Genomic DNA, 15976 nt, shown 5'->3' with positions numbered 1-15976 from the left:
TGCATTTCGTGGTATCTGAAGAGGTCAGCGGTTTGAATCCCCATGACGGGGTGAGCTCCCATTGCTCAGTCCCTGCTCCTGCCAACCTAGCAGTTCAAAAGCACGTCAAAGTGCAAGTAGATAAATAGGTACTGCTCCGGTGGGAAGGTAAATGGCGTTTCCGTGTGCTGCTCTGGTTTTGCCAGAAGCGGCTTAGTCATGCTGGCCACATGACCCGGAAAACCTGTCTGCGGACAAATGTCAACTCCCTCAGCCAGTAAAGTGAGATGAGCGCCGCAACCCCAGAGTCGTTCGCAACTGGACTTAACTGTCAGGGGTCCTTTACCTTTTTTAAGGTGCTACTGGACATTTATTTATTATTGTTGTTGTTGTTGTTGTTGTTATTATTATTATTATTATTATTAACAACGACAACAACAACAACAACAAAGAAACAGGGAATACAAGAGGAAACTGTTCTAGGAGGAAGAAGTTAAGTGAATGTAAAATAACCAGGAAGTAGGGTTGAAAGAAATGAGCAGCTGGGGGTAGTGCTAAGGCAGAGGTTGAATATGAAAGGAGAATGAAACAAGAAATGAAAGGAGACAGGTCAAGAAGCATGTGGGAATGGGAATAAGAAAATGTAGGAAAAAGACATTTGCTATTTAGTGCAGGGGTCATGAACCTAGTGCCCATGAAGACCTTCACTGGCACCCCTGAGGCCCAGACTTTGAGTTTCATTCATTTAAAAAAGTAAGTCTCTAGCTCTCCAATAAAGAAAGTTATGAACAAAATGTGTATGGCCTATTAAATATGGGGGTGTGGCGGGGAATGTTATTATGATTATTTTATCATTGTGCTGTCTATTATTGTGTTCTGTATGATGTTTGTTATTATGCTCTGTGAATTATGTTCTTAATGTTGTACACCAGCCTCAGATCTTTGGATATAGGGTAGTATATAAACAACAAAAACAACAATAAATGTTCATTTATACAAATGAATTATCTTACTCTGACCTGTATCTTATTGCTTTAAAAAACAAAGCCAAGCACAGTTATTTTAAAAAACCCAAATATATCAAACATCTGGCCAAACTGGCAAAATATTTTTTCTGACTTTTAAAATTGAAACCTGTATTTCATTAATTAGATGTGCGTAACTTCTAAACTCCCATTAGCTAACTGCTGAAACAGCTGTATTAATCTCAGTGATCACTGAATTAAGATTTCTCTCAGTTTCAATCAACACTGGCTGATTTCTAACTGATAACATGCTGGGAGACTTGGAACTCGAAACTGGGAACATAGCCAAGCTACAAAGCAGAAAGTTATTCATGCAACCTCTCTTTCAACAATCTGAGCTCACCGAGGTTTTCAGCAACATTACACCTGCCTCGCCAACCTAAATTACAGAGGATGATTTCCAGTGTTGGTCGGCTCTGATAATGACTATTGATATTACCCCAAAATATTAAATGATACTATGTACATTACCTTATGAGTAAGGGGCTTCCCATCTCCTAAGGGCTTTCCAGCTAAAGGCTCAAACAGGTAAATAACTTGAGAGAGAGAGAGAGAGAGAGAGAGAGAGAGAGAGAGAGAGAGAGATTATCAATAAATAATTTGACTGTTATACTCTATTTATTTTTAAGTGTTTTTATGAGGGTAGAAGGATGGCATGGGAACATTGGTGTATTTTATTCTTCACTTACTATAGTTCAAATTTTGTGCCATTAATCTATTAGCTGGTCCTTTGTTTTTCAGGGTACAAAGTAGTTTACAACCTTTACTTCATTTACCTTTTCCATAAGCTTGATAACATAAGACTGAAAAAATTCATGGTAGACCTGGGGTTTGAATCAGGGTTTCACATGTCTAGATGTAACACACTGCCAAGGCCACTCTGAATCTCAGTTCTTGTTATTTCTGACCATTTTAACAATATAACCACAAAGCAAAGAATGCTTGATTACTGCAAATGGAAAATCTATACTTTACACTCTTGTTATATGACTGTAAGGAGGAAAAACTCCAGGAACTTTTCATTGTAATGCTTTGAACTGTTATTATTGTTAGTAATTTGCTTGAGAGCTTGATTTGTGCTAGAAACCTGAAAGACTTATAACTGAAATTTAACAACTGGACAAACTTGTGTCCTTTTGCAAGCTGTTGACTCCTTGGGCCAAAATAGGAAGTTTTGTGAACAAAAACCTGTACATGACAGAAAAATTAAAATGTGATTATTTTTATCCCTGCTCACTACATTTTGTCATAAAATGATTAAATCTTTCAGTTAGACTTACAGGAATATAACATGAAATTTTGAAAAATAAACAATATTAACAATACAATGCAGGATCTACTATGTTTTTTACAGATGGTATGGTAAAGTGCTACTGTTAAAAAAAAAGATGAAAAGGTTAATTAGGTGCACATAGCTAGCTTCATGAAACAGAGTTTTATCCTATGTACACCATTACAGGGGACTAAATACTGTTGAACTCAGCGGCACTTACTTCTGAGTAGACAAGCATGAGATTTGTGAGTTAATATATTAATTTACTTTATACAAAGTCACACTTTATACAAGAATTAACCCCATGTTTACTGTTCTCAAGACAGGAAGGTTAGAAAAACTAGCACATGTACAGCCTGAAATAAATGTTGCATAATTCAGCAAATACATGGAAGGGAGTGATTAATTCCAAACAGATTTTAAGCATTGACATCACATGCCAAATCCAGCTGATAATATGTCATCTATATTCCATGTGGCATGCACGTTTAACTTTAAAAGACTCTTCCATTTGCATTTTAGCATAGTGTCATGAGTTTCTTTTAGAAGGATACAGGATATTGGTTTGCGGTCACTGGTTATATTGGCAGGAAAAAACGATGTTATGAGAACAGGTGCTGTTCTGATGTTGTTGGTTGCATATGAAAAGGAAAAAGAAGGGTTACATCCAGTGCTAGTTTGAGCCAGCTGTGTAAACACAGGAAAATAACTTGTGACTTGAGACAGTGCTGTGCTCTTTTTGATGTAAGGTTTCCCTTGTCATAGACACTGTTTGTGTTTTTATCAAAACCAAAAGTTTTACTAACTATCATGATGTTCTTTTTTTATATATGCAATGTTTATATTACAAACCCCATAATTTCTCAAAAAAGGAAGAGGAAGACCAGAAAATAGGTGGAAAACACAAAATATTGTCATCTTTTGGATTCAATAATTACTGAAGTGGATAAAGGTGGAAAAGGGATAGTTAAGAAAAGGCAAAGCACATGACCTATCAACTCCCATGTCACACTCACAATAGCAGATTCCCAGCAGAGTACAGTATATAAATATTGTTTAGTGATTTTTTTTAAAAGTGAAATTAAACCCCTCTGTTAGGTTTTAGAAATTGCCTATGTCACCGGCAATTGGGAAACACTGGCCTGCAAGCGCTCCAGTTGGAGAACAGCCTTTACCAAAGATGTCATGGACTTTGAAGGCACTCGAACTCAGGACAAAAGGGATAAACAAGCTAAGAGGAAGGCACATTTGGCAAACCCTCACCATGATCAACTACTGCCCGGAAACCTATGTCCCCACTGTGGAACAACGTGTGGAGCCAGAATTGGCCTCCAGTCACCTATGGACACACCACTAAGACCGTGTTCTTGGAAGACAATCTTACTCGGCTATAAGTGATCACCATAGAAGAAGAATGTCAACTACAGGCTATTTTGTACAGAGGTTACAGATGGAAAGAAGCCCTAAGACATCCAGTTTTCCTGGATAAACTTCTTTAGATGTACCACAAGGAAATGCCTCTTGTTCAGAGAAAAAGTATTTCACCCTTCAACATCAGTGGGCAACTAGAGGTCCTTAGAAAACAAGGAGCAATGAAATACACAAGCTCTTGCAAGGGAAATTAGTCTTAGTTTTAGAAGGAAAGTGGAATACACCTCATGTTTTACTGAGATGCTTTAATAACTTCTGGGATTTTGATTAAATCTATGTGTGCTAACAAATAGCAAATTATTTCCCACCAATTCTGGGATTTTCTTGATTAGTTACTGAAACATATTTCCCCTCTGGTGTCATTTATTCCTGTTATCTCTCCTGGAGAACTATTGACTGTTTACTTGACAAACCCCAACAAGCCAAAGACAAGCATAAATCCAGAACTATCAATAAGCCTGCAAAAAAGAAATCCACACAAAAAGAAACTATCGTTGCTGCACACAAAACAGAAATACATTGGCTATAATCAAATTTATGTAAGTAACAGTTTGCTTATACAATGGGATTCTCCCCTCCCTTATCCCCACTTTATCCCCTCAAAAGCCTCTACTAAAAGTCAGGAGATCCTCAGGACAGGCCTCGGATATAGCACAGGGGGATAAGGAGGAAGATGAAATCTCCATGTGATTTTCAGTTATGCTTCCCTCAATGGAGGGCTGGCTAAAGACATTTTAGCACCTGAAGTGAACCCCCAAATAACACCCCCTCCCCACCAAGGAATAAGGGGTAAGAGACGCAGGAACAAGGCATGAAGAAAGATCAACAGTGGGATCCACTGCCCCTGTGGATCCTGCAGCCTGAGGTGGTCACCTCACCTTTCCTCATGGGTTGGTCAGCACTGCTTCATTAAGAATAAATGAGGAAAAGTTACTCTAATTTCAAATACATGTTTGTTTATCTAAGAAATTTATATACCGCTTTCCAAGAAGACCTCACTATTGTAACAATAAGCATCATTTTCAAAAAGGAGACATTGACATGGAGCAAGGACAATTTTGAACTGCAACCAAGGAAAGAAGGGTTAACCCTTCTTATCTGTGATATGCCCACAAAAAAATGCAACTCCCTATTGAAAAGAGGCTTGAAAAATGACTTATTTTGGCTAAAGCAGAATAATTCTTTCAAATCTAATTGCGGGGGGGGGGGGCATTTGTGAGGTGGAGTAATCAGTTACGGAGGGAAGAGTTAAGCTGTAACCTATTGAACCCTCACTCCATTTCACATTTAGGTTTGAAAGAAACCTTCTATATGCTGCAATAGATTCTTTGAAGCCTAACTTAAGTAGGAGAGAGACGATGCTGAAGACATCAAGAAAAGGCTTGGTAGTGCAAGTGCACCCATAAGTGATGCATTGACAACCCCATATTTACTTCTATTTGCTCAGAAGAAGCGTTTTATGCAAAATTAACAATTTTAATGTCTGTACAACATACCTTTTTCATCAGATTTATCTCTTAATGCTAGGGTATCATTACTCAAAGAAATGGTCTGAACATTTAGTATATCTGTTCTCATTCCTGGAACCTTCGGAGAGGAAATTAAACGTCCTTCATAAGAATATAAATATAGCCCTCCACCATCTACAAGAAGAAAATGCCTATAAGTAAGAAGCAGAGGAGAAAACATTGATTAACTATTTTCACACAAAACTATTAATGTAATTGTCCATATACTGTATTATTATTATTTCTTGCATAATTTAAAAATGCATTGATTCAAGTAAGTATTTTCAAATAATATATCAATGCACAGGCATTTGTAATCAAATGTCTTTCCTTTAAAGTTCTCTAATTTCTCCTCTGCTTAGGACATCTAATATTACATCAATCTGATACTAAAATGACTTGGCACGCATTCATGGTAATGATACATACACTTTATTTGGAAAGTGAGGTTTTTTTGGCTAACTGGTTTAAAAGGCAAGTGTTAATGATAGGAATTCAAAACCTACAAACACTTACTTGGAGGGTATTATCAAGTCCAAAGCAAGTTTAACCACACAGAGGTACTACTGTACACAGATTTACTCACAGAGTCAAGATTGCTGAGTGTCACATGCATGAGCATATAACAAGGCAAGCAGAGCATGTAGCTCTGGATTATTCAAACAAGGTCAAGAGTCAGATCTAGCTGGGAAACTGCTTCCCAAACAGTATCATCGAAGTCAACACATATATTTCTTCCAAATATGATCCCACTATCTCACCCTACTTAAGTAAACATTGTTTTAAGTCATGCCATCAGCAAGTTACCTTTCTGCCTGTAAAATTAAACTGACAGTTCCTTCTTTAAGGTCAAAGATTAATGGTGTATTCCAGTTTTTAGTCCTAAAGCAAAGAGCAAGACAATATACATTAAGAAAGAACAAAAAAAGGAGATAGTGTACATACTTTATATAGTGAGATTTTCACAGATATATCAGCTTGAAAACATTGTGGTAAGATTTCAAAAGAATCAGAGGACAGATAAGTATTTATCATTCTGTTTACATAACAAGAACCTATTTCACATTTTTCCATTATCATTTTAAACTAGGGCTAGACTAAGACATTTTGGCAATTGAGGAGAACCACAAAATGGAGCCTCCCTCCCCACCAGGGAAGAATGATAAGAATAATTTTAATAATAACTTTATTATTTATACCCTGCCCATCTGGCTGGGTTCGGCAGGAGGGGTGTGCGAAGATCTACACTAGGAGCAAGGGAGATAAAAAGATCTATACTGGGGTCTGTTGCCTGAGGCGGTTGTCTCACCTTGCCCCATGGGTGGGCCAGCCTTGTTTTAAACATTAGTTACAGCTTTTATGCATCAGTAGAATGTACATGGACATCAGCTAAATGCCCACTAGAGCTTTGCCATATTCCCTTGAAACAGAACTTCCAACTGTACCCCTAAACTTTGTTAGAGGACTTCAAACTTTAAAAAGTAATTTAGAAAGTTGGCACAAGTAGTGATTAAAAGGTTACAGACCAAAATAGTGCACAGTTGCACTGGGAAACAGGATGCCAATAAGCAATAACATGTGGCTTCACTGGGAAGGTCTCACTCATGGGAAAATGAACATAGCTAATTCCATTCACAGTTATGAGAAGTTTATGTCATTTAGCTTAGGTTTATGGGAGATCTCCATAAAACAATGGATGCTTCCCAAATCAAATCATGTAGCTGTGAAAAATTCAAGGTTTTTTAATTGATCAGATGGCTGTGTCTCATTAATTCAGGCTGCTTACGAGAATATGTAACACTGAAGAGATGTTGAAACTACTAAATGCCCATAGTTCAAAGAGGCTTTAATGACTCTGTCTCGAAATTCCAGTAAATCCACTGCGTCATTAAGTACATTACGAACCTAGTGGGAACAGAAGCCAACGGTTAAATAAAATTTAAATAATTTTGAAAGCAAAAGCAAAGAAGTAGCCTTATTCTTAGCTCTAAGGACAGTACAGAATGTCAGGAAATGAAGATGAATAATGAATATTCAAGTATTTATATTCCTCAAATTCAAGCTTTAAAACTCCCATTTTTGTATTTATTTTAAAGAATCTAGGGCCCATAATTTAGAAACTATTGAGATGAAGATTGTTAATGTATTGAGTGAGACCTAGCAATATGCAGTGTGCTCCTATGTATCTTTATTCAGATCAGTAGTGTAGGGCTGCAGCCTTCTTTGAGGTCAAAGACTGAACACATGACTCCTAATAAATAAGACTCATTTTCCTTCGCCATGGGGTAGTACTAATAGTGCTTTCCCAGATTATTGCAGCAACAGACTTGGGACATACAGGGAAAGGCATTCTGTGCCTAAGTTGTTCAGGGCTTTGTTCATTACACACTGGTATCATTAGATACTGGTATCTGAGGCCTCACAGAAAGTTGACATTTGGAAAGTGAAAGTTGTTAAAAGGGAACAGCTCCTCCCATCCTGAACATGGAAATACAATGATAATTCACAATTAATGTCACTTAACTACTTATAAGCAGTAAACCAGGGCAGGACAGTGGAGATCTAGTCAGTTCTGGTTTCCAGAATCTTATAACAAAAGTAAACTAAAGCTTTTATATAAGATTGAGAATGATATGTTAATTGTGCATTTATTCTTATTTCTAAACAACATGGTTGAAGCTGGGCTGGAAACTTTTCTTGAGCCAACCCCAAAACAAGAATTTAAATTATGTGCAAGTCATTTGCATACACTGCTAGCGAAGACTCCTTTGTATACCTTTCCCACGAAGCTGTACAAGCTAAATATAACTAAAGCTTCAGGGATTACTAGACAGAGTCATTCATTACGATTCGCTGTCTGGGAATGAATACCAAAAATATGATTTTTACCTGCCAATTTGTCTTCCATATTCCCAGACACTGACTCATAACATCCCACCCAGTGGACAGATGGGTAATATAGAATTTCTGTTGTTGCAAGTTTTCCCAATTATATATTCAGCATCAAAGACAACTTCACTTCAGGCCAAAAGATATTTAGGTGCCTAATTATAGATTTGGGAGCCTAACACTGGGCACCCAGGGCTGAAAAGCTTGGCCTGAACTCTAATACTGAATGTGTAATTGAGAAAACTTGTAACAACAGAAATTGTATATTATCTCCCTGTCCTCTGGGTGGGATGTTATGAGTCAGTGTCTGGTCACCGAGGACAGAACATTTAGCAGGTAAAAAATTAATGCATTTGCTTTCAGATCCTCAGACTCACATTTTAAATTTAGGACCATGTGTTTTTAAAAGAACCTACATTCATAATTCTTTTAGGCTTCACTTATAATAAGGTAACCATAAAATAGAAAGTTGCCTGAAAATCTTTAATTGGGTCTAATAAAAGGCTCTTTAAAATATTCTGTTAGCGATCAGATTTTAGGTATGAAAAGCTTATGGTTTCTCTAGGCTGGACAACTAGTAGTAAAAATAAGTCACAGTAGATGTTTTACCTAGCTGAAAACTATTTTAACCTGGGGCTGAAATATTCTGGGCAAAGTTTCATCAAGAAGCACTATTAGGTTGGGGGGGGGGGTAGTGCTTGGCTAATGTACTGATTTTGTGATCAAAGAAAACAGACACATTTAGCGCTATCCCTGCTCTTAGCAGAAAAACCTGCACTATAGTAAAAAAAAAAAACCCTAACAATGCTGCAGCTGCTATAATGGTAAACCACAGCTGTGTACATGTACAGGTTTTTTTCCAAAGCCAGTAAACCAAGGCTATCTGTGCATGGACTATTATGCTATTGCTTCTGCAGCTGTGACTTTGTTGCCAGCTGCAAAATAATTTCTAGCATAAATGTGGTTTTTTTTATTGTGAATTTCAAGCCACTGCAGTAACCAGAGGTATACTCCACAGTCAGTTTACTCCAGGGTAGCCTTCCTAACATCAACATGCTCACATTGGGTTGCGAGAATTGACCTCAGTTCATAAACATATTGGTCAACATGCTATTATCACCAGGAGCATGCTGAAAGCTGCTCAATCCAGCTGACTGATGAACAGATCTCCCGGGGATAGTTAGCTGGCCATAGAGACGGATGTCACTCATTCACTCAGTTCATCTACAACTGAAAAGGATATTCAAAAAGTACCTGTTATTTTCTGCCAACATTTTGTGCTCACCACATTTGTGAGCCACTCACAAAGCTTGAAACATTCAACACATACCTCCATCGTTCTTCTTTTAGTTAACGTTATTCCAAAGTTTTTCCACACCCAGCGCTGTTCCACAACATGAGCAAAAATCACATGTCCATTTCCACAAGCCCCCGCTATTTGCGTGCCATCAGTAGACCAAGCAATATTAAATATGCTGCCGGTGTTTGGTTTCTCTAAGGCATAGGACCACTGCAGATTTAAAAAAAAAAAGTGCATACTTCCACTTGTAATTACTTCTACAGTACACAATGCATATATTACAACAATGCAGTAATAATGCTCTGTGTATGTGTACGCATACAACATCTTTGTCTATCACTCTTAAATTATTTGTCTTTGGGACAGTGATAGGATTACTCAATTTTCTGTTCAGCATCCAGGACAGTGAGGACACTAAATAAATGTTAAATGGTTTCTGAAGCAAAGGCATGAACCTAATTAGCTAACAGTAAGGCAATGCTATTCCAGCTTTTTATTAGATGAACTGAGTGCAAAATAAAAGGAAAAAAGTTGGTATCTCTGGGATAATTTCACATAAAAGTCTAAATCGCTAAACAACAGTGAACACTTGTTATGTGGAGCAGACGATTTTTGTGAAACAGTTTTAATAGGTATCTGTGGGTGGGGAAGTATAGAGGGGAAGAGCTCTCTTTGTGGTTCCCTTGCAGGTGCCGCTGTCTAGAGAATGCTAAAAAACAACTAAAACAGCACATATACAGACACAAAATGGGACAGAGGTTGATTCAAACTTCATAAATCTTATTTGAACAAAGGGCAGAGAAAGTAGCACTTTATTTATTGTAGATGTTTTGTTGTTGTTGAAAGCTCCTCCTTCCAAAGTCAAAGGAGCAGCTGTATTAAGTCTTGCAGCAAAGAGATATAACATGATGAGACATTTTAGGGACCAATCAATTTACTTTGCAATGAGCTTCCATGCATCCTACACAATTGCCCCTCAAGTCATATTCTGGCTACATTAGAAGATAAATGCAGAATAGTATGCAAAGTGTTGGACTTGAGTCAGGGAGATTCAGGTTTAAAACCTTGCTCAGCCATTAAGCTTACTAGGGTTTGGAGTGATTACTACCTTTTACTCTAATATATTACAGTGTTATGAACAGAAAAGAATGATAAACTTTTGGTTTGCCCTGTTGCTACTACAGTGGTGCCTCGCAAGACGGAATTAATCCGTTCCGCGAGTCTCTTCGTCTTGCGGTTTTTTCGTCTTGCGAAGCACGGCTATTAGCGGCTTAGCGGCTATTAACGGCTTAGCGGCTTTAAGAAAAAGGAAACAAACTCGCAAGAACTCGCAAGACGTTTCGTCTTGCGAAGCAAGCCCATAGGGAAATTCGTCTTGCGGAACGACTCAAAAAACGGAAAACTCTTTCGTCTAGTGAGTTTTTCGTCTTGCGAGGCATTCGTCTTGCGGGGCACCACTGTATGCCTTATCGAGGCCCATTCTGTTTGCTAAACAGTTCCATATCATGGTGTACTTTGAAGAAGAAGAAGAAGAAGAAGAAGAAGAAGAAGAAGAAGAAGAGGAGTTTGGATTTGATATCCCACTTTATCACTACCCGAAGGAGTTTCAAAGCGGCTAACATTCTCCTTTCCCTTCCTCCCCCCACAACAAACACTCTGTGAGGTGAGTGGGGCTGAGAGACTTCAAAGAAGTGTCACTATCCCAAGGTCACCAAGCAGCTGCATGTGGAGGAGCAGAGACGCGAACCCGGTTCACCAGATTACTAGTCTACCGCTCTTAACCACTACACCACACTGGCTCTCACAACTTTGCAATCAGTTGTGTCCATTATTATTACAACAAGGCCAATCTACCCTAATGTCCAACTGCAACATCCTCACTGGTTTATGGTTAACTGGTTCCATTGTTAAACTTTTTTTTAACATTAATAAGTTTTTCCTCATGTTCAATCCAAATCTACTATCCTGTACCTAAAGACCATTAGATGTAGTCTTGCCTTCCAAGGCAGCAGATATAAAGTATTTGCTTCTTCTACTGTAATATCCCTTCAAGTATTTGAAGAGTGCTATTATGCCCATCCCGACCCTGCCACGGCTTCTTTTCTCCAAGCTAAATGTACTTCAAACTTTTGTCATAGGACTTGTCTTCTATACTCTTGACCATCTTCATTGACCTCATCTGAACCCATTCCAGTTTGTCTACATCCTTCTGAAAGCACAGCACCCAGACCTAAGACAAAGAGCTCCAGCAAAGGTCTGACTAATGCAGGATGAGAACTTCTCAAGACTTGAAACCTATTCATTCAAAAGTTAACACTGCAATATACATTATTTAAATAAGCAATGGTCTTTCAAAAGCAGAGAAGAGGAGAAGAAAAATTTGGATTTGATATCCAGCTTTATCACTACCCTAGGGAGTCTCAAAGTGGCTAACGTTTTCCTTTCCCTTCCTCCCCCACAACAAACACTCTGTGAGGTGAATGAGGCTGAGGGACTTCAGAGAAGCGTGACTAATCCAAGCTCACCCAGCAGCTGAATGTGGAGGAGCGGGGGCGCAAACCTGGTTCACCAGATTACAAGTCTACTGCTCTTAACCACTACACCATATTGGCTCTTGTAAATTGTTACAAAAACACTTGTAAATTGTTATATAGTAGAAATTAAATCAGAAAAATTACACTGTTTTTGAGGATATGCTTTCCTCTTAGTAGGGACGCGGGTGGCACTGTGGGTTAAACCACAGAACCTAGGACTTGCCGATCAGAAGGTTGGCGGTTCAAATCCCCGTGACGGGGTGAGCTCCTGTTGCTCGGTCCCTGCTCCTGCCAACCTAGCAGTTTGAAAGCACGTCAAAGTGAAAGTAGATAAATAGGTACCGCTCCGGCGGGAAGGTAAATGGCGTTTCTGTGCGCTGCTCTGGTTCACCAGAATTGGCTTCGTCATACTGGCCACATGACCTGGAAGCTGTACGCCGGCTCCCTCAGCCAATAAAGCGAGATGAGCGCCACAACCCCAGAATCGGCCACAACTGAACCTAATGGTCAGGGGTCCCTTTACCTTTACCTTTCCTCATAGTAGTTTCTTCAGATGGTAATGACTTTGTGGTTGCTTTCCAGAGCAATGGATTAATATGGTAAATGATGGAAAAATCTTCAACGATATTATGATGGTGGCATATTTTCTTGCATCTCATTTTGTGTCTATTTCAGGCTTAATAATCAGTTTTTGTAATATGGGCCCGAACAATCAGGGGAAAGCAGGAAGCTCTTAACATTCTTTTCTAATGAAAATGATCTAAGGTATGCAATACAATGCATGAAAATAATACTGAGGGCCAAATGCTCATTAAATTGTCCTACCAAAGAATCTGATATAAATACTAAGCAGATGTACTTCCAGGCCATAGTGCAAAAAGTAATAATATTTGAAATAAGTTACAGCTTCACAAAATCTATTTCACCTAAAAGATGACAGAGCGATGCAGATACCTTAGTAGTACAAGGTGACCTGAATCTTCTCCAAGTACGCCTTCATGTATTTGTGATTTTCTCAGTCTGCATATGATGCAGAAGGTGACACACCTGAGGGAGGGGAGTCACGTATGAGTTCCTGATCTAATAATTAAGCAACTGTGAGGCCACAGAACCTTGGCAGGTCTACCTGTGGAAACAACTGTATTTCCAGTAATGTTAACTGTGGCTATAACTATCAATGGCTCCTGTATATCCATGCCTAAAAATGACTTCAATTTATGGTTTTAGTATGGGTGAAGTGGGAACCCTGGTTAGCACTAATTGCAATTAATGGTCCAGTATGGACCATCTCAGGAATTAGTGTTGGGTTGGGTTCTCCTCCCTAGTCCTTCTCTCGCCTGATGTACTACTTTGGAGCTTTTTTGTTGTTGCGTGTATTAAGCCAAAGTTCCGTGTTACATCTGAACCAGGTTAACCAGTTATCAAGACATGAAAATAAGCCAGAATCCAACTCATCACAAGATATGGCTCGATACAAGCCAGAAACTAAACTCCAAAGCAGCATGGAAGGGGGTGTGCCACAGAGAATAGCTTCATTCCATTGCTCATTCTTGGCTTCATATACTTTTTATGAAGCCTCAAACAATTGTCAAAACCATCCTACTATTACTGCAAAGGTAACATTTAACCAGATATACCCTACAATCCCACAACTTTCTCCTGAATGTTTAACCATAGTTTAGAAATTGGGAATGTCACATTTGCATTCTTTGTATACCGTACAATGCATATTATTAACATAAATAAGTTTTTAGGACTTATTGTAGCATAATAAAGCAGCAAGTTCTAAGACCTGTGTTTTGAAGACTATAAGACAGCCCTGCTCAAACTGAAGATTCTGAAGACACCAAGGCAACCTTTCCTATTTAGAAATTTGGTTTTCACTACAAAAGAAAAATAAATTCAAGTTTCTGAAACTCAGAACAGTCAAACCTAAACAGAAGAACAATACAGAGTAAAAGTTTTAAAAGCAAAAATAGCACATATTGAGAGATCTGGATACATGTGTCAAATGGAAAAGTTTAACATGGTATTAAGCCTGGCAAAAGGTTACTCTTACTTCTCTTGAAGAAAGATTGTTTCAGCCTAGACTGTTTAAAAAGGCCCACTTCATTTTCAAGGGAAAGGAAGCCAAAAATCAGATCTTATTACAAGAGTTCTAAATCAGTATATATGAATTCACCAACCTAAGTTTGGTTTTGGGATATGTGCAAAACATTAAAGTGTACACTTGATATCTCAGGAGCATATTAAAAACACCAACGATAAAATTACGACTGTGTTAAAATTAAGTATAAACACACTTCTACAAAAATCTGTGTTTGGGTCTTTGGGTTTCTCTCTAGAGATTAAAAAGTTTTGTGAGAACCAAAAGCAGCAGCATACATATTTCTTGTAATTAGAAGATGCTGTCAGCGCCTCTGTAACTGATGGGAAACAAAGTTCTATAATAGGTTATTTAAAAGCTATGGGGGGAAATAAATACATTTTAAAATGGGTAACTTGTAGAATATTATTACAGCCAAACTTCAGTGACATTTGAGCAGCATTGCACATTTTTTCTGTGTGTTCCACCTTATGGCTGCAAAAAAGGATCCATAAAAAGGTATTCCATAAACACATAAAATGCAGAATATATTTTATTCCCGCAAACAAAAACAGTGGAAATTGCATCACTAATGAGATGCTCACTGGATAATGGGAACATGTATGTATACATGGCTAGAAATGGCTAGAAATGTAACCTGTAGTCAAGTGGACAGGCAAGTACCAGACCCAGTATCCTTTGTGTTCCTAGCTGGCTTTGCTCCATACTGGTATTGTTTTTTCCTCCAGCGGTTTTTGCTTAGATTACTTGTTTCCGCCAAATGGCTATAACTTGAACTTCTTTCTTTATTCACTGTTGCCTTTCTTTGCTGCTATCCCCTTTTCAATCCTCCATGTTTTACCTGCTTTCCTTCGTTAGCCCAGCCACAGCTTCCCTTTGCTTGGCCCATCCTTCTCTGTTAGATTGTCTGGTTTGACCACTCACATTTGGTTGTACAAGGTTGTACTTTTACATCAGGGGTGAAGAACTGGATCAGGCTGGTGGGCCAGATCCTCATCTACCCTAACTCTTGACAGCCAAATTTGACAGGTGAGCATGGCTGCCTATCTGTCAATCGCCTGACACCACAATGACATCATGTGATGCAGTGCTTTGAAGCCCTGACAATCAGCTGACTGTTGTAGCTTCAAAGTGCCATGCAGGACTCTTTAAAGCACCAATGATATGCTGATAATTGGGAACTGAAAGCTCTTTGAAACCCTGACATTCTCTGATCTTTAGCCAAATAGATGGGGAAGGTGCAGAAATACCTGGAATGTAGGAAACAGCCCAGTCAATGAATTGTTAAGCCACCTATTTGCCCCCTACAAAAGCATATGCAGCAGCTTTTGCTCTCTCCAAGGCATTTGAATACCTCAGACTGGCATCCCAAAGTGGTGGTCCAGTTTGCTTCTTCAGTTGGGCCAGCCCTATTTGTTTCATGTGTAAACCCTCCAAAGTTGCTTGCTCATGTATATAATTAAAAAACCAGAAGCACAGTGCCATAAGCATTACTTGCATGTGCATCTGAGCAAAATTAACATTAAACCAACTTTAGTATTTGCTTCTGGGCAGAAACAGCTGTAATACAAAGGTTTTATATTACCCATGAAACCAAGGTTTATAGTCACTGTTGTATACAAAGCTAATAGACTAATAGTGAACTAATGTACAGTGGTACCTCGGTTTAAGAACTTAATTCATTCTGGAGGTCCGTTCTTAACCTGAAATTGTTCTTAACCTGAGGTACCACTTTAGCTAATGGGGCCTCCCACTGCCACCATGCGATTTTTGTTCTCATCCTGAAGCAAAGTTCTTAACCTGAGGTACTATTTCTGGGTTAGCGTAGTCTGTAACCTGAAGCATCTGTAACCCGAGGTACCACTGTACTACAACGGTGATTAAGAACTGAAACCACTGCTACCTTTTAAAATAATTTCAGTCCTCCTCT

General features: G+C 38.6%; 2 protein-coding genes across 3 annotated transcripts in view; one reads left to right on the top strand and one right to left on the bottom strand.

Moving 5' to 3' along the window:
• IFT80 (intraflagellar transport 80) overlaps positions 1 to 15976 on the bottom strand; it is a 65021-nt gene that overhangs the window by 10507 nt on the left and 38538 nt on the right. For both annotated transcript variants that reach the window (XM_081007924.1, XM_081007925.1), the window contains exons 9-13: positions 9436 to 9615; positions 7003 to 7121; positions 6024 to 6098; positions 5205 to 5368; positions 1476 to 1540 (exon numbers count right to left, since the gene is read on the bottom strand). In XM_081007924.1, coding sequence (XP_080864050.1) covers positions 1476 to 1540; positions 5205 to 5368; positions 6024 to 6098; positions 7003 to 7121; positions 9436 to 9615 — 603 coding nt within the window. The remainder of the gene's footprint in view (positions 1 to 1475; positions 1541 to 5204; positions 5369 to 6023; positions 6099 to 7002; positions 7122 to 9435; positions 9616 to 15976) is intronic.
• The window catches only part of LOC308478486 (putative membrane protein C3orf80 homolog), a 63488-nt gene that overhangs the window by 42371 nt on the left and 5141 nt on the right, over positions 1 to 15976 (top strand). The window lies entirely within an intron of this gene.

The sequence above is a fragment of the Podarcis pityusensis genome (genome assembly GCF_964106645.2).
Source record: "Podarcis pityusensis genome assembly, chromosome: 5".
Lineage (NCBI taxonomy): Eukaryota > Metazoa > Chordata > Lepidosauria > Squamata > Lacertidae > Podarcis > Podarcis pityusensis.
This window is presented reverse-complemented; position numbering and strand designations above follow the sequence as displayed.